This window comes from Rhinoraja longicauda, chromosome 28 (genome assembly GCF_053455715.1).
Source record: "Rhinoraja longicauda isolate Sanriku21f chromosome 28, sRhiLon1.1, whole genome shotgun sequence".
Taxonomy (NCBI): domain Eukaryota; kingdom Metazoa; phylum Chordata; class Chondrichthyes; order Rajiformes; family Arhynchobatidae; genus Rhinoraja; species Rhinoraja longicauda.
In genome coordinates, this window is record NC_135980.1 from 28,386,409 (window position 1) to 28,414,004 (window position 27,596).

Below are 27,596 nucleotides of genomic sequence, written 5' to 3' on the forward strand. Positions count from 1 at the left end.
ATCAGCCATGATTGAATGGCGGAGAAGACGATGGGCCGAATGGCCTAATTCTGTTCCTGTCGCTTCTGATCTTGTGATCAAACGTGGTGCAGGGGAGGGGTGGGGCAACTGGGGCTCCAGGTTGCCCACCACTTCCATTTCCCTTCCTTTTCTTCCCATCCCCACACCAACCCCCCTGTCTTTGGCCTCCTCCAACGCCAGAACAAGGTGACAGACTAGCGGGAGGGATTGCGCCGGTGACAATCCAACGGCACCAACGATGAATTCTTCAACTTCAGGAAAAGTGGAGAAGTGACACCGGGCAGATAACATCATTTCCTGATGTTTCATAAGGTCATAAGTGCTAGGAGCAGAATTAGGCCATTCGGCCCATCAAGTCTACTCCGCCATTCGATCATGCCTGATCTATCTCTCCCTCCTAACCCCATTCTCCTGCCTTCTCCCCAATAACCTCTGACACCTGTACTCATCAAGAATCTATCCATCCATCTCTGCCTTAAAAATAACCACTGACTTTGCCTCCACAGCCTTCTGTGGCAAAGAATCCCACAGATTCACCACCCACTGAATAAAGAAATTCCTCCTCATCTCCTTCCTAAAAGAATGTCTAATTCTGAGGCTGTGACCTCCAGTCCTAGACTCTCCCACCAGTGGAAACATCCTCTCCACATCCACTCTATCCAGGCCGCTCACTATTCCGTACGTTTCAATGAGGTCCCCCTCTCATTCTTCTAAACTCCAGCGAGTACAGGCCCAGTGCCGACAAACGCTCATTATAGGTTAACCCACTCATTCCTGGGATCATTCTTGTAAATCTCCTCTGGACCCTCTCCAGAGCCAGCACATCCCTCCTCAGATACGGCGCCCAAAATTGCTCACAATATTCCAAATGCGGCCTGACCAGCGTCTTTTAACTTGCGGAACTGAATTGGAATGTCTGCCCAGATTTCCACAAAAACCTGGACCTGGGCGATTCTGATTCCAAAGCAAGAATACATTGCAACAAAGGTAGACACAAGATGCTGGAGTAACTCAGCGTGTCAGGCAGCATCTCGGGAGAGAAGGAATGGGTGACGTTTCGGGTCGAGACCATTCTTCAGACCAGAAACGTCATCCATTCCTTCTCTCCCGAGATGCTGCCTGACCCGGAGTCGCCCCAGCGTTTTATGTCTACCTTCGATTTAAACCACCATCTGCAGTTTTTTTCCCCCAAACATTGCATCCCCTCCAAATCAGCGTCATCTAGACAGTGGGGAATGACAGCATTGTGTTCTGACACAACACTTACCCATTAGCTCATTGATAGTGAGTGTTTGTTGTTCTGCCAGGAACATTCAGCTCTAGATAGCTGTGGTCTAGCTGTATCCCAGGCTCCCCTTTCTGCGTTCTGCAGAGACCGCTCCCTCCGTAACTCCCTGGTCCACTCGTCCCTTCCTACCCAAACCACCCCATCCCCAGGCACTTTCCCCTGCAACTGCAGGAGATGCAACACCTGTCCTTTTACCTCCCCCCTCAACTCCATCCAAGGACCCAAACAGTCTTTCCAGGTGAGACAGAGGTTCACCTGCACCTCCTCGAACCTCATCTATTGCATCCGTTGCTCCAGATGTCAACTTATTTACATCGGCGATCGCTTCGCTCAACACCTACGCTCAGTCCACATTAACCAACCTGATCTCCCGGTGGCTGAGCACTTCAACTCCCCCTCCCATTCCCAGTATGACCTTTCTGTCATGGGCCTCCTCCAGTGTCATAGTGAAGCCCACCGGAAATTGGAGGAACAGCACCTCATATTTCGCCTGGGCAGCTTGCAGCCCAGCGGTATGAACATCGACTTCTCCAACTTTAGATAGTTCCTCTGTCCCTCTCTTCCCCTCCCCCTTTCCAGATCTCCCACTGTCTTCCTGTCTCCACCTATATCCTTCCTTTGTCCCGCCCCCCTGACATCAGTCTGAAGAAGGGTCTCGACCCGAAACGTCACCCATTCCTTCTCTCCTGAGATGCTGCCTGACCCGCTGATTTACTCCAGCATTTTGTGAATAAATATGTGAATAAGGGTTGTTGGTGCCTACGTATCACTTACCGGAGCCAGAGCCACAGCCTGGCGAAAGCTGCCCATTGGAGCACGTGCAAATATTTGGTCTGGAGCAGAAACCATCACCACAGGTATTTCGACAAATGGCTGGAAAAGACAAAAGGGAAATCACTTCAGAGAGAGGCAGCATGGTGCTAAACAATCAAAGGACACAATTGGCTGTGGTCTGGCCACCATTAACTCATCTAAAGCTGTGGCTTTAGATCTGCAGAGAGGATAGGAGTTGAATTGATACTGATGGTAGATTTACACTTACACGATGGTGTTATGTTTACAGAGTCGGCATGCTGTTACACTTCATGTGACGCCAAGCATTCACGTGGTGAGTGAAAGATTTTCTGCTTTGTGAGCTTTCAGTTTCGTTTAGAGGTACTGACCCTTCGGCCCACTGAGTCCGTGCCGACCAGCGATCCCCACACATCAACACTATCCTACATACACTGGGGACAAGTTACATTTATACCGAGCCAATTAACCTACAGACCTGTGCATCTTTGGAGTGAGGAGATCGCGGAGAAAACACACGCGGGTCACGGGGAGAAGGTACAAACTCCGTACAGACAGCGTCCGTAGTCGGGTTTGACAGATTTTTTTAAAATGATTACTTGGGTGATGTCGTGCCACAGGAGAGTCAACTTTTTGATCATTTCATTGGGTGGAAAAACATGATTTTTTTATCACGCTACTTGACCCATTACAGGTTTGCAGCGGGTTTCAAATAAAAGACAGGAAAAGAGTCAAGATTGTTTTATGGTCGTGTGTTCCAACTAGAACAATGAAATTCTTTCTTGCAGCAGCACAACAGAATATTCAAACAGAGTACATTGTAAACAAAATATAATGAATGAGAGAAATAAGAAAGTATAAGAAAATAACTGCAGATGCTGGTACAAATCGAAGGATAGACTCGGCTTGTACTCGCTGGAATTTAGAAGATTCAGGGGGATCTTATAGAAACTTACAAAATTCTTAAGGGGTTGGAGAGGCCAGTTGCAGGAAGATTGTTCCCAGTGTTGGGGAAGTCCAGAACAAGGGGTCACAGTTTAAGGATAAGGGGGAAGTCTTTTAGGACCGAGATGAGAAAGTTTTTTTTTCACACAGAGTGGTGAATCTGTGGAATTCTCTGCCACAGAAGGTCGTTGAGGCCAGTTCATTGGCTATATTTAAGAGGGAGTTAGATGTGGCCCTTGTGGCTAAAGGGATCAGGGGGTATGGAGAGAAAGCAGGTATGGGATACTGAGTTGGATGATCAGCCATGATCATATTGAATGGCGGTGCAGGCTCGAAGGGCCGAATGGCCTCCTCCTGCACCTATTTTCTATGTTTCTATGTATTTCAACCACTGACCGTCACCTCACCTTCTGTCTCCTTTTTCTGTTCGTTTACTTATTTATCTATTTATTTTCTTCTCTATGTTCTAGTAATCCCTGTAAAGCGTCTTTGAGTGTTTGAAAAGCGCTATATAAATGTAATGCATTATTATTATTATTATTATTATTATTTATTCATAAAATGCTGGAGTAACTCAGCAGGTCAGGCAGCATCTCGGGAGAGAAGGAATGGGCAATGTTTCTTCAGTCTGAAGAAGGGTCTCGACCCGAAACGTCACCCATTCCTTCTCTCCCGAGATGCTGCCTGACCTGCTGAGTTACTCCAGCATTTTGTGAATAGGGAGATAAGAAAGCTTAGTGTGAACTTCCAAGATGAACAAGAGACATAATCCACTCAGCTGGATAAGAAAGAGAAAGTTTAAATGAAAGAGTGAAAGAACTGTGGTAAAAGAAAGGAAACAGAAAAATTTAAGCAGCTAATGATGGGAACTTTTGTAATCTGAAAAACTCCAGCTAAAATATATATTTGAAACACTTCCTGGCCTAGGCATTCTTCTGGAGACAGTGGGAATGTCCACAATGCTGGGGAATGATACAGGAAAGTCAAAAACAGTCCTCGAAGTTGGCAATCCAGACATAGAAACATGGAAAATAGGTGCAGGAGTAGGCCATTCGGCCCTTCGAGCCACCACCGCCATTCAATATGATCATGGCTGATCATCCAAAATCAGTACCCCGTTCCTGCTTTTTCCCCCCATATCCCTTGATTCCGTTAGCCCTAACAGCTAAATCTAACTCTCTCTTGAAAACATCCAGTCAATTGGCCTCCACTGCCTTCTGTGACAGGCTAGTCTAAGGTTTGAAGTGTGCACATCACCTAACACAATTTGGAAAACGGACACAAAAATGCTGGACAGTCTTCAGACAATCTGAAGAAGGGTCTCGACCCGAAACGTCACCCATTCCTTCTCTCCCGAGATGCTGCCTGACCTGCTGAGTTACTCCAGCATTTTGTGAATAGATAGATTCTTGATTAGTGACGGGTGTCAGAGGTTATGGGGAGAAGGCAGGAGAATGAGTTTAGGAGGGAGAGATAGATCAGCCACGATTGGATGGTGGAGTAGACTTGAGCGGGCCGAATGGCCTAATTCTGCTCCTATCACTTATGTCCTTACTTCAGTGTGGACAGACCGGCAGTACTTACGCACAATACATTGGTTACCACCGGGCAATGTTTTCCATCCAGGACAACAGTAGGAATGAAATCGAGATCCACACACATTAGGCCTGAAAGGGAAGGAAAGAAAAGGGTTAATGTTAGGTTTCTCTGCTCCCGTTATATCCTGTAATGCTTATTGTACTCCTCTGTACTATGGTTTAGCTCCTGCTTGTACTGTCAATATCAGCCCTGTTTGTGTACATTGGATATCAATGCTGCGTTTGTAAAAGGAAGCTTGCACAGAGGAGGTTGTCAAGCTGGAAAGGGTACAGAGAAGATTTGCAAGGACATTGCCAGGCCTAGAGGGCGTGAGCTACAGGGAGAGGTTGAGTAGGCCGGGACTCTATTCCTTGGGGTGCAGGAGGATGAGGGGTGATCTCATGGAGGTGTATTAAAATCATGAGAGGATTAGATCGGGTAGATGCACAGAGTTTCTTGCCCAGAGTAGGGGAATCGAGGACCAGAGGACGTAGGTGAAGGAATCTGAGGGGTAACATTTTCACACAGAGGGTGGTGGGTGTATGGAACAAGCTGCCAAAGGAGGTAGTTGAGGCAGGGACTATCCCGACAATTAAGAAACAGTTAGACAGGTATATGCATAGGACTGGTTTGGAGGGATATGGACCAAATGCGGGCAGGTGAGACTAGTGCAGCTGGGACATGTTGGCAGGGTGGGCAAGTTGGGCTGAAGGGCCTGTTTCCACACTGTATCACTCTATGACTCTCAGACTCTACGAAGGGAACAGTGTAATCTCTGCAGTTTCCAATAGAGCGTTATTTTGAACATTCTTCTTATACTTTTAGAGAAAGATGTGGAATACTGCTTGTGAATGTTAGAAATATGTTAAAGGTACAACGTGCTTTAAATCCATTTTGGAAGCAAATACATCGATGAGGTATTTCCCGGTTTCCATCCCTAAAAAAAACACATGCAGCCTATCTGCTGAAGATACAATCATGTCCACATTCAATTCAATCCCATTCCTTGGTCCACACAGTAGGAGTTGTCCTGGGGACGTATGGAGTGGGGGGGAGGGGAGGGGGAGCTGGAGGGGGGGGCGGGAGGAGGGGAAGAGGGAGGGGGAGAGGGTGCTGCACCAATGCAGGAGAGGTTTGGGCCCGACGGGTCCACTTGGTCTAGTATCAGATCAATGGCAAGTTCTTCTAAAAAATGCTTGATAACTAGTTTAAAATATGAGTGATGTTTTGGGTGGAGACCATACTTCGACCCGAAACGTCACCCATTCCTTCTCTCCAGAGATGCTGCCCGACCCGCTGAGTTACTCCAGCATTTTGTGTCTTAGCTTCGATGTACACCAGCATCTGCAGTTCCATTCCTACGCACAGTGTAAACTACGAGATGTATTGATGGGAAACGGTGGATTGAGAGCAATACCCACAGAAGATATTCTGTAGAAGGTACAACAGAACTGACGGTCATCTCGAAGGATTGATTAGGCCTGAGTCAGTATGTATATTAGGTATGAATGTAATGTACATACAATATATATAATTACAAGAAAACAATTACTAATACACAGTTTCCATCCCGGGATAAATAACCAGGCAAAACCAAGTGTCAGGATTGAACCAAGGTCACTGGAGTGATGGCGCAGCAGCTCGACTTGCTGCACCACTGCACTGCGCCTCTCACCGTTCCTCTCACCGTTCCAACGATTGTGATCATTTCTTAATGTCATACGGTCATAAGGAATGTTGGGGGAGTCCAGAACAAGGGGCCACAGTTTAAGAATAAGGGGTAGGACATTTAGAACTGAGATGAGGAAAAACGTTTTCAGTCCGAGAGTTGTGAATCTGTGGAATTCTCTGCCTCAGAGGGCAGCGGAGGCCAATTCTCTGAATGCATTCAAGAGAGAGCTGGATAGAGCTCTTAAGGATAGCGGAGTCAGGGGGTATGGGGAGAAGGCAGGAACGGGGTACTGATTGAGAATGATCAGCCATGATCACATTGAATGGCGGTGCTGGCTCGAAGGGCCGAATTGTTTATTGTCTATTGAATAGGAGTGGAATTAGGCCATTCGGCCCATCAAGTCCACGCCGTCATTCAATCATGGCTGATCGATCTCTCCCTCCTAACCCCATTCTCCTGCCTTCTCCCCATAACCTCTGACACCCGCACTAATCAAGAAAATAAATGTACGCCACCAGATTTAGACACAAAACTCTACATGGACTAATCATAGTTTAGCAAATGAACTAGACCAAGTGGACCCAAACCTCTCCTGCATTGGTGCAGGACCCTCTCCTCCCCCTCCCATCCCCCCCCCCCCCCCCCCCTCTCTCCACCCCCTCCCACAATCCTCCCCTCCCCCTCCCTCCAGCCCTCTCCCCTCCCCTCCTCCTCCTGCTCCCCTTCCCCTCCCCCCACACCCCATTCCCCCCTCACTCCATCCCCCTTAACCCCCCTTATCCTCCCTCCTTCCCCCCCCCCCCCCTCCCTCCCTAGGAGATATATTTAAACTTTAAAATGTGAATAACTAAAAATATATAACACCGATTTCAATGAAACTTCTTCCATTAGCACCAAAGGGACGACGGTGAGTAAGGTGGGGCCTAAAACTGTCGCGCTATCGTGTACCGTTATGGCTGTCGTTCAGGAACAAACAAACGTGAGTTTTAGTATTTAGATATATCTATGTTCATTGTGACTTGCTTGCTCGATGTCTCCATTTATAAAGCCCCATGTTACTGTCTGCTTCCTTAACCAGTTTCAAACAACTTGATTGGTACAGGTCTAATCTGGGTCGCGACCCTTATTCAGACCTGAAGCGTCACCCATTCCTTCTCTCCAGAGATGCTGCCGGTCCCGCTGAGCATTTTGTGTCTATCTTCCATTTAAAAGAACATCTGCAGTTCCTTCCTACACAGTATACACCCAGGGCACATTTAACACTTCGGCCTAACATATGTGAGCATCATGTTATACACCTGAAAAGGTGATGGGCTGTAAATGCCGGCCTCCAACAACCCAAATTCTGCCCAATTCCAGATGGTTAAAATTTTAACAAAAGCAAGAAATTAAAATGGCTTGAATTTATTCTTTATTAAACAGAGCAAATCCAGACACAGAGTAACCACTCCGACAGATTAAACCTGCCGCTTTAACCAGCCTCTGACAATGGACGTGGGAATCAGGCAACGTTAATTCACCTCATCTTGTCAGGATTAGTGGATGGAACTCAAGTTGGCGACTTTGTTCCGATGAATGAGTGAAAGGTGAAGACAGATGGAGAGTTGGAGTCAGAGGATCACTGTACTGAGTGTTTTTCAGCCACATAGTGTGCCGTTACGATTTACATTGCACGCTAGTTTTGGGCAGTGGTTCCAGAGGAGGCAATCGCAAGGGCAGCACGGTGGCGCAGTGGTACAGTTGCTGCCTTACAGCGCTTGCCGCGCCGGAGACCCGGGTTCGATCCCGACCACGGGTGCTGTCTGTACGGAGTTTGTACGTTCTCTCCGTGACCGCGTGGGTTTTCTCCGAGACCTTCGGTTTCCTCCCACACTCCAAAGACGTACAGGTATGTAGGTTCATTGGCTTGGTGCATGTGTAAATTGCCATTAGTGTGTGTAGGGTAGTGTTAATACGCGGGGATCGCTGGTCGGCGCGGATCCGGTGGGCTGAAGGGCCTGTATCTCTGGGTTGAATGGCTCTTATCCCTCACCCTATTTCTACGATGGTAATTATACCCCAAAACATAACTTAAGGCATTTATTTTCACGGGTTCACGAGTTATAGGAGTAGAATTAGGTCATTCAGCCTATCGAGTCCACTCCGCCATTCAATCATGGCTACTCGTCTCTGCCTCCTAATCCCATTTTCCTGCCTTCTCCCCTTAACCCTTGACATCCGTTCTAATCAAGAATTGGTCTATCTCTGCCTCAACAATATATCCACTGACCTGGCCTCCACAGCCCTCTGTGGCAATGAGCTCCACAGATTAACTACCCTCTGACTAAAGAAGTTCCTCCTCACCTCCTTTCTAAAAGAGCGCCCTTTAGTTCGGAGGCTGTGACCTCTGTTCCTAGACCAGAGGAAACATCCTCTCCACATCCACTCTATCCAAGCCTTTCATTATTCTGTAAGTTCCCCTCAACCTTCTAAACTCCAGCGAGTACAGGCCCAGTGGCGTTAAACGCTCATCATATGTTAACCCACTCATTCCTGGGATCATTCCTGTGAACCTCCTCTGGGCCCTCTCCAGAGCCAGCACATCCTTCCGTTCCATTTTCAACATCATTTTCTTGCAACAGCACAGCTTTCCCGAATGGCAGATTTTTTTCTTCTTCAAATCCTCTCTTCTTAAGACTACAGATCTCGACTGACTACCAGTTCACTGCACCCAAGGGTGTTAAACTATTTGGCTGACAAATGTAACGGTCAATCTTAATCATGGCTTGCTATGGCTGTTTTACACGCTCACGCATTCCAGCGGAGGATGGTGATCAAGGGCAGGAACGTTTTGCTCACTTGCTCCAACAACACAAGAACTACACATGCACTTTCACTCGCTGGTTAAAGACGAAAGTGGAGTTAAAGAGCTGAATGAGATAGTTCAGTTTAGTTTATTGTCACGTGTAGCGAGGTACAGTGAAAAGCCTAACCAGTCAGCAGAAAGACAACAGATACAAAAAGCTGGAGTAACTCAGCGGGGACAGGCAGCGTCTCTGGAGGGAAGGCATGGGTGACGTTTCGGGTCGAGACTCTTCTTCAGACTTCACCCGTCACCCATTCATTCCTTCCCTCCAGAGATGCTGCCTGTCCTGCTGAGTTACTCCAGCTTTTTATGTCTATCTTCAGTTTAAACCAGCATCTGCAGTTCCATCCTACACAGCAGAAAGACAATACATGATCCATTTACAGTGTACAGATGCACGATAAGGGAATAACGTTCAGTGCAAGGTAAAGCCAGCAATGTCCGATCAAGGATAGTCCGAGGGTCACCAAAGAGGTAGATAGTAGTTCAGCACTGCTCTCCGGTTGTGGTGGGATGGTTCAGTTGCCTGATAACAGCTGTCCCTGAATCTGGAGGTGTGCGTTTTCACACTTCTACACCTTTTGCCTGATGGGAGAGGGGAGAAGAGGGAGTGGCCGGGGTGCGACTGGCCCTTGATTTTGCTACTGGCCTTGCCACTGAGATTTGCAGCTGAGCTAACTCTTGTTAATTCTTTTGTAGCTGTTTATAGATCGTAGGATGGTGTGGAATCTCTCTCCAGATCAGCAATTCACCTTTTCCAATACCGTCGGACGGTGTATACGACGCCAGAACAGGGAAAATCTCCCCCTGAACAAATTGCCCGAGTAAAAACATAGGTGACGCAGCGGTAGAGTTGCTGCCTTACAGCGAATGCAGCGCCGGAGACCCGGGTTCGATTCCGACTACGGGTGCTGTCTGTACGGAGTTTGTACGTTCTCCCCGTGACCTGCGTGGGTTTTCTACGAGATCTTCGGTTTCCTCCCACGCTCCAAAGACTTACAAGGTTGTAGGTTAATTGGCTTGGTAAATGTAAGAAAATTGTCCCTAGTGGGTGCAGGGTGGTGTTAATGTGCGGGGATCGCTGGTCAATAGACAATAGGTGCGGGAGGAGGCCATTCAGCCCTTCGAGCCAGCACCGCCATTCAATGTGATCATGGCTGACCATTCTCAATCAGTACCCCGTTCCTGCCTTCTCCCCGTACCCCCGATCCTTAAGAGCTCTATCTAGCTCTCTCTTGAATGGTCGGCGCGGACCCGGTGGGCCGAAGGGCCTGTTTTCACGCTGTATCTCTGAACGAAACTAAACTAGATAAGAGTCCTTCTTCCTTCATATTGCAGGAGGGTTTCAGATTCCTCAGACCATTCTTGGGAAGGTGAGACCAGGACACCTTGGACAAGTTACACACGGGTAGGACGAAAACCAACATGCTTGGGGAGGTAGACAGAAAATGCTGGAGAAACTCAGCGGGACAGGCAGCATCTGCGGAGACGTTGCAGTCTGAGGAAGGGCGTCGACCCGAAAAACGTCGCCCATCCCTTCTCTCCACAGACGCTGCCTGTCCCGCTGAGTTACTCCAGCATTTTGTTTCTATCTTCGGTTTAAACCGGCACCTGCAGTTACTTCCGACACATCCTCGGGGAGGTGTTCACTGGTGCTGTCTGGAAGAATTTAAACTAAAATAGCTGGGGGTGGAGAGCTTGAGTAGAGAGAGACAGGCAGACGGAGGAGAGACATGAATGAGATAAAAGGACAAAGCAGCAAAAGTGGAAGGCAGAGAAATTATAAAAGTCAAGTTGGGCTGTGGCGCAAAGTTTTAGAAAAGTACTAGACCAAGTGGGGCCCAAACCTCTCCTGCATTGGTGCAGCACCCTCTCCTACCCCTCCCCCCACCCCCTCCCTCCAACCCCTCCCCCCCTCCCTCCACCCCCCCTCCCCCTCCCCCCACCCCCTCCCTCCAACCCCTCCCCCCCTCCCTCCACCCCCCTCCCCGTCCCCCCACCCCCTCCCTCCAACCCCTCCCCCTCTCTCCACCCCCTCTCTCCACCCCCCTTCCCCTCCCCCCCCTTCCGCTCCCCCCCTTCCCCTCACCACCCACTCCACCCCCCTCAACCCCCCTTTGTCCTCCCTCCTCCCCCTCCCCCCCTTATCGAAACGTATAAGATTAATAAGGGGTTGGACACGTTAAGAGGCAGGAAACATGTTCCCAATGTTGGGGGAGTCCAGAACAAGGGGCCACACAGTTTAAGAATAAGGGGTCGGCCATTTAGAACTGAGCTGAGGAAGAACTTTTTCAGTCAGAGAGTTGTGAATCTGTGGAATTCTCTGCCTCAGAAGGCAGTGAAGGTCAATTCTCTGAATGCATTCAAGAGAGAGCTGGATAGAGCTCTTAAGGATAGCGGAGTCAGGGGGTATGGGGAGAAGGCAGGAACGGGGTACTGATTGAGAATGATCAGCCATGATCACATTGAATGGCGGTGCTGGCTCGAAGGGCCGAATGGCCTCCTCCTGCACCTATTGTCTATTGTCTATGAGATGGATTTAAACTTTAAAATGTGAATAACTTTTAAAAATATAACACCGATTTCAATGAAACTTCTTCCATTGGCACCAAAGGAACGACGGTGAGTAAGGTGGGCCTAAAACTGCCGCGCTATCGTGGGGAAGCAATTGGTAATAGTTTAAAGAAGGGAAACACGACTTATAACAATTATTCATTCCTGTCAAACATCAAAATAAATGAAGCAAGGGGGTTCGACCCTGGCTTACAAAGGGAATCAGGGGTAGAGAAAGTCAAGGTTGAACGCCACACAAATGGGCCTTTTGGCTCAACTCATCCACACCGTCCGTGAAACCCATCTACGCTAATCCCATTTGCCCGCATTAAGCCGTATCCCTCTCGTCCTTTCTTATACAAGCTCCTGTCCACATGCATTGCATTTGTATCAGTCTCCACCACTCCCTCTGGATACCACTCAATACAAAGAGGAGGGGGGGGGGGGGAAAACAAAATTGCCAGAAAACCAGCAGGCCGTAGAATCCAGCACAGGATTAAAATGGCAATAGAATTAGAGAGAAAAATTACTGTAAAATCTTCAATGAATACACAAAATGAAAAAGCCATGTGAAAATGAATGTCACCCCCCTCCTGTCTGAAATGGCAGAACAATTAAACACATACTTTGGTTCTGTCTTTACAAAGGAGAACGCAACTAACTCCTCAGATATGTTGGCAACAAAAGCTTCAAACAGAGGAAGGAACTGAGAAAATCATTACGGGTTGGGCGGCATAGAAACATAGAATATAGGTGCAGGAGTAGGCCATCCGGCCCTTCGAGCCAGCATCGCCATTCAATATGATCATGGCTGATCATCCAAAATCAGTAGGAAAGAACTGCAGATGCTGGTTTAAATGGAAGGTAGACACAAAATGCTGGAGTAACTCAGCGGGACAGCCAGCATCTCTGGAGAGAAGGAATGGGAGACGTTCCGGATCGAGACCCTTCGTCGGACTGATGTCAGGCTGAAATCAGTCTGAAGAAGGGTCTCGACCCGAAACGTCACCCATTCCTTCTCTCCAGAGATGCTGCCTGTCCCCACTGAGTTACTACAGCATTTTGTGTCTACATCCAGAATCAGTATCCCGTTCTTGCTTTTTCCCCATATCCCTTGATTCCGTTAGCCCTAAGAGCTAAATCTAACTCTCTCTTGAAAGAGAGCACTGTGGCTCAGCAGTGGAGTTGCTGCCTTACAGCGCTTGCAGCGCCAGAGACCCGGGTTCCATCCCGATTATGGGTGCTGTCCGTACGGAGTTTGCACGTTCTCCCTGTGACCTGCGTGGGTTTTCTCCGAGATCTTCGGTTTCCTCCAACACTCCAAAGACGTACAAGTTAGTGGATTAATTGGCTTGGTATAAATGTAAGTTGTCCCTAGTGTGTGCAGGGTAGTGTTAATGTGCAGGGATCGCTGGTCGGTACCGACTCGGTGGGCCGAAGGGCCTGTTTCTGCGCGGTATCTCTAAACTAAAACAAAACTAAATAAATAGTGCTGGAAAAACTAAATGCTGACAAATACCCAGGATGTGATAATCTATAGAAATCTAAAGAAATAGCCCTGGGAATAGTTGATGCATTTGACAATAGACAATAGGTGCAGGAGGAGGCCATGCGGCCCTTCGAGCCAGCACTGCCATTCAATGTGATCATGGTGATCATTCTCAATCAGTACCCTGTTCTTGCCTTCTCCCCATACCCCCTGACTCCGCTATCCTTAAGAGCTCTATCTAGCTCTCTCTTGAATGCATTCAGAGAATTGGCCTCCACTGCCTTCTGAGGCAGAGAATTCCGCAGATTCACAACTCTCTGACTGAAAAAGTTTTTCCTCATCTCCCCTTATTCTTAAACTGTGGCCCCTTGTTCTGGACTCCCCCAACATTGGGAACATGTTTCCTGCCTCTAACGTGTCCAACCCCTTAGTAATCGTATATGTTTGTTTGTCTTATATATGTCTTATAATCTTATATATTTGGTTGTTATCTTCCATTTTATTTTGACCCTGGAGCACTTTCTCCAGATTGAAGACTAGCAAATATAATTCTAACTATTCAAAAAAAAGGACTACATGGGAAATTACAGATTAGCAAGCCTAATATCAAAAGCAAGGTAAAAGCTAGAATCTACTACACTGTAATGGAGGGTAGAACCCCTTGGAAAGCCATGGAAAGTATTGGACAAAATCAGGCTCGGCGATCGTCTTGCTGAACACCTACGCTCAGTCTGCCTAAACCTTAAACCTACCTGATCGCCCGGTTGCTCAACACTTTAATCCCTCCACCAATTCCCACACTGACCTTTCTGTCCTGGGCCTCCTCCATTGTCAGAGTGAGGCCCAGCGCAAATTAGAGGAACAGCACCTCATATTTCGCTTGGGCAGCTTACACCCCAACGGTGCGAACATTGACTTCTCTAATATTAAAAGTAACCCTTGCTTTCCCTCTCTCTCCATTCCTCCCGTTCCCAGTTCTCCGACCAGTCTGGCTGTCTCCGACTACACTTTATCTCTGTTTGCTTTGTTGTTACCTTCTCCCAGCTAACAATGGTCTATTTATCCTATATTGTCCTTTGATCTCCCATTCCCTTTGTCCTAATTTCACACCTTACACTTCCTAATCTATGTATCTCCCTCTCCCCCGACATCAGTCTGAAGAAGGGTCTCGACCCGAATCGTCACCCATTCCTTCTCTCCAGAGATAATAGACAATAGACAATAGGTGCAGGAGGAGGCCATTCGGCCCTTCGGCCTTTCGAGCCAGCACCGCCATTCAATGTGATCATGGCTGATCATTCTCAATCAGTACCCCGTTCCTGCCTTCTCCCCAATACCCCCTGACTCCGCTATCCTTAAGAGCTCTATCTAGCTCTCTCTTGAATGCATTCAGAGAATTGGCCTCCACTGCCTTCTGAGGCAGAGAATTCCACAGATTCACAACTCTCTGACTGAAAAAGTTTTTCCTCATCTCAGTTCTAAATGGCCTACCCCTTATTCTTAAACTGTGGCCCCTTGTTCTGGACTCCCCCAACATTGGGAACATGTTTCCTGCCTCTAACGTGTCCAACCCCTTAATAATCTTATACATTTCGATAAGATCTCCTCTCATCCTTCTATAGATGCTGCCTGTCCCGCTGAGTAACTCCAGCATTTTGTGTCTGCGAATGGGGTTGGTCGGCAGACAAGAAATAAGAGTAGGAATAAACAGATCTTTGTCCAAGTGGCTTCAGATTATTCCCAAGATAAATGAATGATTTGGATGAGGGATCGGAATACAACAACTCTTTAACTTGGCGGGTAACACATAAGCGGAGGGGTTTAGGGGGAGCAGAGTTAAGCTGTGAGGCAGATACCAAGAAGCTCCAATGTGATTTAGACAATGTCAGCAAACGCACGGATGAAATTCAATGTGGAGAAATGTGACATTGTCCACTTTTAGATTCTAAAAGCAGAAATAAAGATTGTTATCTGTAATAATAATCCGGGGGTTGCCACACAGTCTAAGAATAAAGGGGAGGGCATTTAAAACTGAGGTGAGAAAAAACTTTTTTCACCCAGAGAGTTGTGAATTTGTGGAATTTTCTGCCACAGGAGGCAGTGGAGTCCGATTCACTGGATGAATTTTAAAAGAGTTAGATAGAGCTCTAGGGGCTAGCGGAATCAAGAGATATGGGGAGAAGGCAGGCACGGGTTACTGATTGTGGATGATCAGCCATGATCACAATGAATGGCGGTGCTGGCTCGAAGGGCCAAATGGCCTCCTCCTCCTGCACCTATTTTCTATGTTTCTATGATTGCTAATAGACTGTGAAGATAAATTGTAATGAAACTAGGGTGTCCTTGCCCGCCAGTTGTCAAAAACAAGCGTTCAAATGCAGCAAGCAGTTTGGAAGGAAAATCAGGGCGGTCACGGTGGCGCAGCGGTAGAGTTGCTGCCTTACAGCGAGTGCAGCGCCGGAGACTCAGGTTCGATCCTGACTACGGGCGCCGTCTGTACGGAGTTTGTACATTCTCCCCGTGACCTGCGTGGGTTTTCTCCGAGATCTTCGGTTTCCTCCCACACTCCAAAGACGTACAGGTATGTAGGTTAACTGGCTTGGTAAATGTAAAAATTGTCCGTAGTGGGTGTAGGATAGTGTTAATGTGCGGGGATCGCTGGGCGGCGCGGACCCGGTGGGCCGAAGGGCCTGTTTCTGCGCCGTATCTCTAAATCTAAAAAAAAAAATCATAGGTTGACCTCCGTTGCATGAGGATTTCAGTGCAGGAGCATGGATGATTTGCTGCAGCCAAGCGGAGCCTTGTTCAGACTCCGTCTACACTTTTGTTTTCCTAATTGGAGGAAGGATGTTCTTGCCACGGATGGATGCCCCAGAGGTTTGTTGGACTGATTACTGAAATGGCAGAACCGATGCACGAGGAGAGATCGGGTAGCCAAGGCTTATAGTTATTCCAAAGAATGTGTGGGGTAGTGTTAACGTGCCGGGATCGTTGGTCGGCGCGGACTCAGTGGGCCGAAGGGCCTGTTTCCACGCTGTATCTCTAAAACTAAAACCCCCCCCCCCCTCATCCTCATTTTCCACCAGACCGACACGGCTCACAGCACAGAATTACCCCTCCACAGTTTCCGACAGTTCCAGCTATGGAACCAGGTATGTATACTAGATACAATTTCATTCCCCCTTCCCTTTTAGAATTTAAAAGACAACATCACCCACACTTTCTACACCGCCCCTTCGTCCCACCGCACTCTCTCACGCAACTACCGATGTGAAACCCATCCGTTACTTCCTTGGTTCCATCATCCAGAAGTCCAAATACACTTTCCATATCACAAGGTCATAAGTGATTGGAGCAGAAGTAGGCCATTCGGGCCTACACCGCCATTCAATCATGGCTGACCTACCTCTCTCTCCTAACACCATTCTCCCGCCTTCTCCCCATGATCCCTGACACCCGTACCAATCAAGCAGTGATTTTCTCCTACTTCTTTAATATATTTAATATACTGTTTTTGTCTGCACAAAACATGCTTGCCTGTATGTCACAAAGACCAATGACAGATTGGGAGACTAGCCTTGCAGTCAACGACCGTTCAGTCTATAAGGTTGCCCCTAAGTTTCTAATTGTCCCTGGCTTTAATTCTCCATCTCACCTGCACTTTGCCCTCTCTGTCTCTTGTCTCCTACAATGTTGGGCAAGTCCAGAACCAGGGGCCACACAGTCTAAGAATAAAGGGGAGGCCATTTAAAACTGTGGTGAGAAAAAACTTTTTCACCCAGAGAGTTGTGAATTTGTGGAATTCTCTGCCACAGAGGGCAGTGGAGGCCGATTCACTGGATGAATTTAAAAGAGAGTTAGATAGAGCTCTAGGGGCTAGCGGAATCAAGGGATATGGGGAGAAGGCAGGCATGGGTTACTGATTGTGGATGATCAGCCATGATCACAATGAATGGCGGTGCTGGCTCGAAGGGCCGAATGGCCTCCTCCTACACCTATTTTCTATGTTTCTATGCAGCTTAACATAAACATTAAGAGCAGCATGCGTCTTCTCAATTGGCATACTAAAGTCTTCTGGACTCCATGAGTATTAACTATTTCAACTAATCAGCATTCTTAACATTTTGGTTTTAGATTTCCATCATCTTTGGTTTAGTTTAGTTTAGAGATACAGCGCAGAAACAGGCCCTTCGGCCCACTGAGTCCGCACCGACCAGCGATCCCCGCACATTAACGCCACCCCACACACACTAGGGACAATTTACATTTAAACCTCACCAAATTAACCTAAAAATCTCTACATCTTTGGAGTGTGGGAGGAAACCGAAGATCTCAGAGAAAGCCCACGCAGTCACGGGGAGAACGTGCAAACTCCGTGCAGACAGCACCCGTGGACGGGATTGAACCTAGGTCTCTGGTGCTGCAAAGCAGCAACTCTACCGCTGCGCTACCCTGATGGTCCATCATCTGATGGTTTCAAACTGTTATTCTGCATTTATACCCCCTCCTCCAGACCAGCGCCCTTTGCAAATATATTTGACCATCCGCTCTCCACAGAATGCAGCATCTCTGGAGAACATGGATAAACAGAAGGCACATTTGCAACCAATACAAGTTTGGAATCAGGTTGGGATCCAAGTCGAGCAGAACCATCTCTGTGCAGGTGACAGTCCCACACCTTTTATGAATCACAATGCTTAAACTATGGCTTCATTAGGCTTTAGAACAGATTTAAACCTACTCCATCTCACCACTCTGTGGGGTCTCAGATAGAGTAGGTTTCCATGAGTGTGTAAACTTACGAATGCCCAAAGCTCTCTCCAGACTGGACAGAGTTGGGCAGCAATCAGTGATACAAATAACGTTAGTCAGAGTGGTACAGTGTGGAAACAGGCCCTTCGGCCCAACTCGCCCACACCGACCAACATGTCCCAGTTACACTAGTCCCACCTGCCTGCTTTTGGTCTATATCCATCCAAACCCAACCTGTTTCTTAATTGGGAGAGTCCTTGCCTCAACTACCTCCTCTAGCAACTCGTTCCATACACCCACCACCCTTTGTGTGAAAAAGTTACCCCTCAGATTCCCAATAAATCTTTTCCCCTTCACCTTAAACCAATGTCCTCTGGTCCTTGATTCACCTACTCTGTGCATCTACCCAATCTATTCCTCTCCTGATTGTATACACCTCTATAAGATCACCCCTCATCCTCCTGCGCTCCAGGGAATAGAGGTCCCAGGCTGCTCAACCTCTCCCTGTAGCTCAGTCCTGGCAACATCCTTGTAAATTAGGCAATAAAAGTTACGAGAGATAACAAGTAAATACAGTTAATCTTTTATTTGACAAATTCTCAAAAGAGAAATCAAATGAAGACAGTGAAGAATTTAACGAGTGGCAATTGCTGTGTGGATATAAAACGGACAAATGTGACAATGGTTTTGAGTTAGTTAGGAATGCAGTATAGATTATGTAAAATAATTCTTAAACCCTTTTAACTTCTAAAATTGAATTAAAAAACACGATTTTTGCTGGATGTGTTTTAAGAGACTCTCACTTCCATCGCAATGGAACAGCTTTACTCACGCTGAACGCATTCATTCATTATAAGAAAATAACTGCAGATGCTGGTACAAATCGAAGGTATTTATTCACAAAATGCTGGAGTAACTCAGCAGGTCAGGCAGCATCTCAGGAGAGAAGGAATGGGCGACGTTTCGGGTCGAGACCCTTCTTCAGACTGATGTCAGGGGGGCGGGACAAAGGAAGGATATAGGTGGAGACAGGAAGATAGAGGGAGATCTGGGAAGGGGGAGAGGAAGAGAGGGACAGAGGAACTATCTAAAGTTGGAGCAGTCGATGTTCATACCACTGGGCTGCAGGCTGCCCAGGCGAAATATGAGGTGCTGTTCCTCCAATTTCCGGTGGGACTCACTATGGCACTGGAGGAGGCCCATGACAGAAAGGTAGGACTGGGAGTGGGAGGGGGAGTTGAAGTGCTCAGCCACCGGGAGATCAGGTTGGTTAACGCGGACTGAGCGCAGGTGTTGAGCGATACGATCGCCGAGCCTACGTTTGGTTTCGCCGATGTAAATAAGTTGACATCTGGAGCAGCGGTTTTCATTCATTATAAGAAAATAACTGCAGATGCTGGTACAAATCGATTTATTCACAAAATGCTGGAGTAACTCAGCAGGTCAGGCAGCATCTCGGGAGAGAAGGAATGGGATTCATTCATTAGTTCTACATCTCTCTACGTCACCGTCTATATCTCTCATTTCCCTCTCCCCTGATTCTCGGTCTGAAGAAGGGGGCTCGACCCGGAGAATGCCCACACTTCCTTTTCTCCTGGAGATGCTGCCTGACCCGCTGAGCAATCCAGCGTTTTGTGTCGATCTTTGTAGGTGTGAATGCCGCAGGGTATGATTTGCAATCTGATGCAAGGTTTAAACCAGCATCTGCAGTTCCTTATGACACAATGGAGCTTTAATCAGGATCAAGCGTTCTCAGCGACATATGCATTTCAACCCGACCACCGACACGTTCATTGTGAGAGCATTGCAAAATGTTGAAGGACAATCAGCTCCAACAGCCGCAGCAGGCCGGCCACTGTCAGCAAACACACCATGGCGCACTGCCCCATCACAGTCTCGCTTTTGCAACCTCTCCAGCCCGCCAACAACAGGCAGAAGCATGACGTTCTCCTCCTCCATCTTCAAAGACGGTCATGCAGCCAACTTTAAAAGATGCCCATTTCTTCACATGCTCACATGCTAATTCAAGTCCTACAGATTTTCCGAGTCGGCGATTTGAAACAAGATCCCAAAATATCCCACAGTACTTCATAGAAACATAGAAACCTGGCGTAGGTATTTATTCACAAAATGCTGGAGTAACTCAGCAGGTCAGGCAGCATCTCAGGAGAGAGGGAATGGGTGACGTTTCGGGTCGAGACCCTTCTTCAGACTGATGTCAGGGGGGCGGGACAAAGGAAGGATATAGGTGGAGACAGGAAGATAGAGGGAGGGGAAGAGAGGGACAGAGGAACTATCTAAAGTTGGAGAAGTCGATGTTCATACCGCTGGGCTGCAAACCGCCCAGGCGAAATATGAGGTGCTGCTCCTCCAATTTCCGGTGGGCCTCACCATGGTACTGGAGGAGGCCCATGACATCACAAAATGCTGGAGTTAATCAGCGGGTCAGGCAGCATCTTGGGAGTGAAGGAATGGGTGACGTTTCGGGTCGAGACCCTTCTTCAGTCTGAAGAAGGGTCTCGACCCGAAACGTCACCCATTCCTTCTCTCCAAGATGCTGCCTGACCCGCTGATTAACTCCAGCATTTTGTGATACCTTCGATTTGTACAAGCATCTGCAGTTATTTTCCTACACAACTAGGCGCAGGAGTAGGCCATTCGGCCCTCGGAACCAGCACCGCCATTCTGACCCGCAGTCACTCCAGCATTATGTGTCTACCCACCATTCAATATGATCATGGTTGATCATCTAAAATCTGTGCCCCATTCCTACTTTTTTTCCCCCCCAAACCCTTTATTCCTTTAACCCTAAGAGCTATAATCTAACTAACTCTCTCTTGAAAACAACTCATCAGACACATTTGCGTCAGGCTCGACCTTAAATTGACTTGGTTTCTTTCACAATAACCTCAATGCAGGGTAATATAAGAAAATAACGGCTGGTACAAATCGAAGGTATTTATTCACAAAATGCTGGAGTAACTCAGCAGATCAGGCAGTATCTCAGGGTAACGTTACTTGCGGGAAGACCCAAAATGCTGGAGTAACTCAAGACGTGGGTCAGGCAGCATCTCTGGAGGGAAGGAATTGGTGACGTTTCGGGTCGAGGCCCTCCTTCAGACTGAGAGTCAGGGGAGAGGGAGACAGAGATAAGGAAGTCTAAGGCGTTAAAAAGAAACATCAAAAGAAATGGAGCTCAAGGAAAATGGAGAATAGTTGATTGTTCGCTGGGAGAAGGTGACAACGAAGCATAGGGAGATAAAAATGTATTCAGGGGGACAGTCAGTCTGGTCGGAGAACTAGGAAGGGGGAGGGATGGAGAGAGAGGGAAGGTGAGGGTTTTTAACCACAAAATGCTGGAGTAACTCAGCAGGTCAGGCAGCATCTCGGGACAGAAGGAATGGGTGACGTTTCGGGTCGAGACCCTTCTTCAGACTGATGTCAGGGGGGCGGGACAAAGGGAAGGATATAGGTGGAGACAGGAAGATAGAGGGAGATCTGGGAAGGAGGAGGGGACAGGAGGGACAGAGGAACTATCTAAAGTTGAGGGTTGCTTGAAGTTAGAGAAGTCACCCATTCCTTCTCTCCAGAGATGCTGCCTGACCCGCTGAGTTACTCCAGCATTTTATGTCTGCCTTCGATTTAAACCAGCATCTGCAGGGTTTGTTTCCCCCCTACACGACATTACTTGCGGTATCTAATCACTTTCTCTGCCTTTGGGCCTGCTCAGTTTCCATTTAACACCGGCTCATTTCGCTGCATTTCCCATTGCAGCTTTTAAAAAACTCCAAGCATTTGCGGTCAGTGATATTCACTAATTGGATCCACATCTTGTTTAAAAAAATTTTTTTTTTTTAAAACCCCCAGCAGAGGTTTTCATGGTTAAAACCACAGAATCCCTCAAAACAATGCTAAACATCCTGAAAAGACATGCAAAGCCACACAGCAGAATTTGACTTATTCAGTCACAATTAAGTAGCCGCCACTCCTCCCCTCCCTCCAACCTCCCCCCCCCCCCTCTCCCCCTCCCTCCCTCCATCTCCTTAGCCAGGACAAGGGGCCACAGTTTAAGAATGAAGGGTAGGCCATTTAGAACTGAGATGAGGAAAAACTTTTTAAGTCAGATAGTTGTGAATCTGTGGATTTCTCTGCCTCAGAAGGCAGTGGAGGTCAATTCTCTGAATGCATTCAAGAGAGAGTTAGATAGAGCTCTTAAAGATAGCGGAGTCAGGGGGTATGGGGAGAAGGCAGGAACGGGGTACTGATTGAGAAAGATCAGCCATGATCACATTGAATGGCGGTGCTGGCTCGAAGGGCCGAATGGTCTCCTCCTGCACCTATTGTCTATTGAATGAGTTTCCAAGAGGGTTAATTTCGTGTGCTGTCTTTCTATTCGAGTCCTCTGGCTTCCCAAAGTTAGTTAAAGTACATGGAAGCAAAAAAAAAATCACATGGAAACTGTAGGCGAAAGTTCAAATGGCAGGTTCTTTTAAACACAGATGCTGCAAAGTGAGTCTTCAAAACCTTTCAAAGGCTTGAGGTATTTTTTTTCCCCTTGAAACTTTGAAAGATCATCTCACCCTCTCCCCTCCCACCTCCCCACCCCTCCCCCTCTCCCATGTCACATTCTGACCAAGACAAAAGAAATGGGCATCTTTCAAGACCTATAAAAACCCAGCCCCCGCTGGAACTCAGATCTTCCCCTTTATCAGCTTTAACGAGGCTTGGTGTCGCCTTGCCCACCCCATCCACCCACCCACCCACCCACCCGCTCGCTCTCAGCGAGCCAACCTCTGCCTCTCACAATCCACTCCAATCTCGACACAAAAGCACAGAGTTGGAAGCAAATGGGAGCGGGTGGGCGGGCGGGCGGGGGTCGGGGTCTGGGTGGGTGGGCGGGCGGGCGGGGGTCGGGGTCTGGGTGGGTGGGCGGCCAAACAGAGCAGAGGGTCGTACACATTGCGGGAGGAGTCTTTGCAAACTCCCCTTTCATGCACGGCAGTTGTTGCCTTTGTTTAAAGCTGCAATAAACATCTTACATTAAATATGAAGAAGGGTCTCGACACGAAATGTCACCCATTCCTTCTCTCCCGAGATGCTGCCTGACCTGCTGAGTTACTCCAGCATTTTGTGAAATAAATACCTTCGATTTGTTCCAGCATCTGCAGTTATTTTCTTACATTACATTAAATATGCGTGACTTGGGAACGGTGACTAGTTGCTGGGAGCTGGGTCACGTTTGGGATGGAATGGAATGGACTGCGGATCCCCTGATCGATCAGGTATCTGACTGTAATCGATTAGATGTCTGATTGTAATCGATCAGATATCTGTCTAATCGACTACACATCTGACTGTAAGCGATCAGGTATCTGACTAATCGATTAGATGTTTGACTGTAATCGACTAGATATTTGTAATCGGGTAGATATCTGAATAATCGATTAGATATCTGACTGTAATCGATCAGAGATATCTGACTGTAATCGATTAGATTACAGACTGTAATCGATTAGATTACAGACTGTAATCGATTAGATGTCTGACTGTAATTGACTAGATATTTGTAATCGGCTAGATATCTGACTAATCGATTAAATATCTGTGTAATCGATTAGATGTCTGTAATCGACTGGATAGTTGTAATCAGCTAGATATCTGACTAATCGATTAGATATCTGACTGTAATCGGTTAGATATTTGTAATCGATGAGATATCTGACTGTAATCGGTTAGATATATTTGTAATCTATTAGATATCTGACTAATCGATTAGATATCTGACTGTAATTGATTAGATGTCTGACTGTAATCGACTAGATATTTGTAATCGGGTAGATATCTGACTGTAATCGATTAGATATCTGACTGTAATCGACTAGATGTCTGACTGTAATCGACTAGATAGTTGTAATCGGGTAGATATCTGAATAATCGATGAGATATCTGACTGTAATCGGTTAGATATTTGTAATTGATTAGATATCTGACTGTAATCGATTAGATATTTGACTGTAATCTGTTCGGATATTGGCAAAAGAGTGAACGTTACCCCCTCAAGTTGTCTTGGCCTCGTCTCCTGACCCGCGATTGTGAATCTCTGTCGGCTGCTCCTCCAAACCTCGCCGCCCTGTCCCTGTACTCGCCCTCTTGTTGGCTCTTCGCCGCTTCAGTGGCCGGGCAGAGGAGAGCGGTGCACCCCAGCATCAGCACGGCTGCCCACCGTGGCCCCATGTTCAACATGCCTCCGGGACCAGAGCAAAGCCAAGGCATCAAACTGTGGCAGACTCACTCACTCACTCACTCACTCACTCACTCACTCACTCACTCCGGCCGGGCTGCTGCTACTGGTGGGTGGGTGGGTGGGTGGGGGTGGAGAAAGAGAAAAGAGAGAACAAATTAGACTGGTCTCAACTCTCCTCCTCCCTCCTCTCCTCTCTTCCCCCTCCTCTCCCCCTCTCCTCTCCCTCTTCTACTCTCCCCCTCCTCTCCTCTCCCCCTCCTCTCCTCTCCCCCTCCTCTCCTCTCCCCCTCCTCTCCTCTCCCCCTCCTCTCCTCTCCCCCTCCTCTCTTCTCCCCTCCTCTCCCCCTCCCCTCCCCTCCTCCCCTCCCCTCCTCTCCTCCTCTCCTCTCCCCCCTCCCCCTCCTCTCCCCCCTCCTCTCCCCCTCCCCTCCTCTCCTCCTCTCCCTTCCCCTCCTCTCCCCCCTCCCCTCCTCTCCCCTCCTCTCCTCTCCCTCCTCTCCTCTCCCTCCTCTCCCCCCTCCTCCTCTCTCCCCTCCTCTCCTCCCCCCTCCTCTCCCCCTCCCCTCCTCTCCTCCTCTCCCTCCTCTCCTCCTCTCCCTCCTCTCCTCCTCTCCCCCTCCCCTCCTCTCCCTCCCCCTCCTCTCACCAAGCCCTGACACCATGAACAAGTCCAGCCAGGGGCAGAGGAGTGAGCGAGGAGCGCAGCGAAGTTTCAGACAAAGCCCAGAGAGTTGTTGCCTACCATCAACGTGGGACGCGGCAGCGAACAGCGAGGGACACATCTGCTTTGAATCAAGAGCCAGCGAGTTCCTCCTGGGTCGGGGAGGGGAATCCTGATCCTGATCCTGATCCTGGTCCTGGTCCTGACCAGCCTGGAGCTCTTTGTTTGCTGGGGAGGGAGCAAATGTTAACCCTGAGCTGAGCAGAGGGAGGGAGGGTGGAGGAGAGAGGGAGCGGAGGGAGGGAGGGAGGAGGAGAGAGGAGGAGAGAGGAGGAGGAGAGAGGAGGAGAGAGGAGGAGAAGGAGGAGGAGAGAGGAGGAGAGAGGAGGAGGAGAGAGGAGGAGAGAGGAGGAGAGAGGAGGAGGAGGAGGAGGAGAGAGGAGGGGGGGCGAGGAGCAAGGGGGAGGGCGAATGCTATCTTCAAGCTGGGCAGTTGTGGGGCGGATCCTGGTCGCCAGTGCAGTGAGCGAGAGGAGAAATGGGCCAACCCTTACAAATCCCTCCCAGTCTGCACATAAGACACAGATTGCTGGAGTAACTCAGTGGGGCCAGGCAGGCAGGCAGGCAGGCAGGCAGGCAGCATCACCCTGAGTCCTTCTCTCCCGCTGAGTTACTCCAGCATTTATGGGGTCTATCTTCGTTTTAAAACCAACATCTGCAAATCTCTCCTCCACATCCTGTCGGCTCCACTGCAAAAATCTCCCTCAAGTGATGCCTACTTTGAAGCAAGTTGCACTTCCTCAAACCCTGACTCATAGAGAGTCATGGAGTGATACAGTGTGGAAACAGGCCCTTCGGCCCCAACTCGCCAACAATGTCCCAGCTACCCTAGTCCCACTTGCCTGCGCTTGGAGCACAGAGAAGGTTCACCAGATTGATCCCTGGGATGGCAGGACTTTCATACGAAGAGAGACTGGATAGACTCGGCTTGTACTCGCTGGAATTTAGAAGGTTGAGGGGGGATCTTATAGAAACTTACAAAATTCTTAAGGGGTTGACAGGCTAGATGCGGGAAGATTGTTCCCGATGTTGGGGAAGTCCAGAACAAGGGGTCACAGTTTAAGGATAAGGGGGAAGTCTTTTAGGACCGAGATGAGAAAGTTTTTTTCACACTGAGAGTGGTGAATCTGTGGAATTCTCTGCCACAGAAGGTAGTTGAGGCCAGTTCATTGGCTATATTTAAGAGGGAGTTAGATGTGGCCCTTGTGGCTAAAGGGATCAGGGGGTATGGAGAGAAGGCAGGTACAGGATACTGAGTTGGATGATCAGCCATGATCATATTGAATGGCGGTGCAGGCTCGTAAGGGCCGAATGGCCTACTCCTGCACCTATTTTCTATGTTTCTATCCCTCCAAACCTGTCCTATCCATGTACCTGTCCAACTGTTTCTTAAACGATGGGATAGTCCCAGCCTCAACTACCTCCTCTGGCAGCTTGTTCCATACACCCACCACCCTCTGTGTGAAAAAGTTACCCCTCGGATTCCTATTAAATCTTTTCCCCTTCCCCTGAACCCATGTCCTCTGGTCCTCGATTCCCCTACTCTGGGCAAGAGACTCTGTGCATCTACCCGATCTATTCCTCTCATGATTTTGCAAAGAGACCCTTCTTCAGACTCTCAGTCCGAAGAAGGGTCTCGACCCGAAACGTCACCCATTCCTTCCATCCAGAGATGCTGCCCGACCCGCTGAGTTACTCCAGCATTTGGCCTCTTTCTTCAGTTTGAACCAGCATTTGCCGTTCCTTCCTACACTAATCCCTGTGCTATTCTATGCCCCGCGGGTTTAGAAACCAAATCCTGGTTTTGAAACCTCTAAATTATGTCTTCTGGCTGGCTTCGGTGATTAGAAAACTGGTAAGTGGGTCGCAAGTTACAAGTCTTGTGAAAAGCATTGAGAAGTGATAGCCACATACTTGCCCTGTCTCCCTCAGGCAAATGCACACAAACCGATGTGCCGCACATCACAATCGTCTTCACTTAAAAGACAGCCCTGGCCCAGCTCTCCAACCTTTCCGTGGCATCTCCACCGTCCCAAGTTTCCATTGGAGTGGCCCAACGTCAGTCATGCAGTTGGGCAGGAAGATAACATTCAGAAGCAGATCTCCAAGCTATCGTTCACTGAAGTACAACGAGAGGGAGTTGAGTATAGGAGCAAGGAGGTCCTTCTGCAGTTGTACAGGGCCCTGGCGGAGACCACACCTGAAGTTTTGGTTTCCTAATTTGAGGAAGGACATTCTTACTATTGAGGGAGTGCAGCGTAGGTTCACCAGGTTAATTCCCAGGATGGCGGGACTGTCATATGATGAAAGAATGGAGCGACTGGGCTTGTATACACTGGAATTTAGAAGGGTGAGAGGGGATCTTATAGAAACATATAAAATTATTAAGGGATTGGACACGCTAGAGGCAGGAAACATGTCACCCATTCCTTCTCTCCAGAGATGCTGTGTGGCCCTTTTTGCTAAAGGGATCAGGGGGTATGGAGAGAAGGCAGGTACAGGCTACTGAGCTGGATGATCAGCCATGATCATATTGAATGGCGGTGCAGGCTCGAAGGGCCGAATGGCCTACTCCTGCACCTATTTTCTATGTTTCTATGTCCCACTGAGTTACTCCAGCGTTTTGTGTCTATTGCCAATTAAACATTCTACACTTGGACAGGTCTCATGGTTAATATTCTTAAAACAAAAGATTG

General features: G+C 48.2%; 1 protein-coding gene across 1 annotated transcript in view; it reads right to left on the minus strand.

The window, feature by feature from the left end:
• Positions 1 to 24,190, minus strand: part of fbn3 (fibrillin 3) — a 206,225-nt gene extending 182,035 nt beyond the window's left edge. Inside the window, exons 1-3 of the mRNA XM_078424021.1 lie at positions 23,988 to 24,190; positions 4,631 to 4,713; positions 2,084 to 2,182 (exon numbers count right to left, since the gene is read on the minus strand). Of these exons, the coding sequence (XP_078280147.1) occupies positions 2,084 to 2,182; positions 4,631 to 4,713; positions 23,988 to 24,178 (373 nt within the window). The 5' untranslated portion in view covers positions 24,179 to 24,190. The remainder of the gene's footprint in view (positions 1 to 2,083; positions 2,183 to 4,630; positions 4,714 to 23,987) is intronic.
• Positions 24,191 to 27,596: the final 3,406 nt, after the last annotated feature.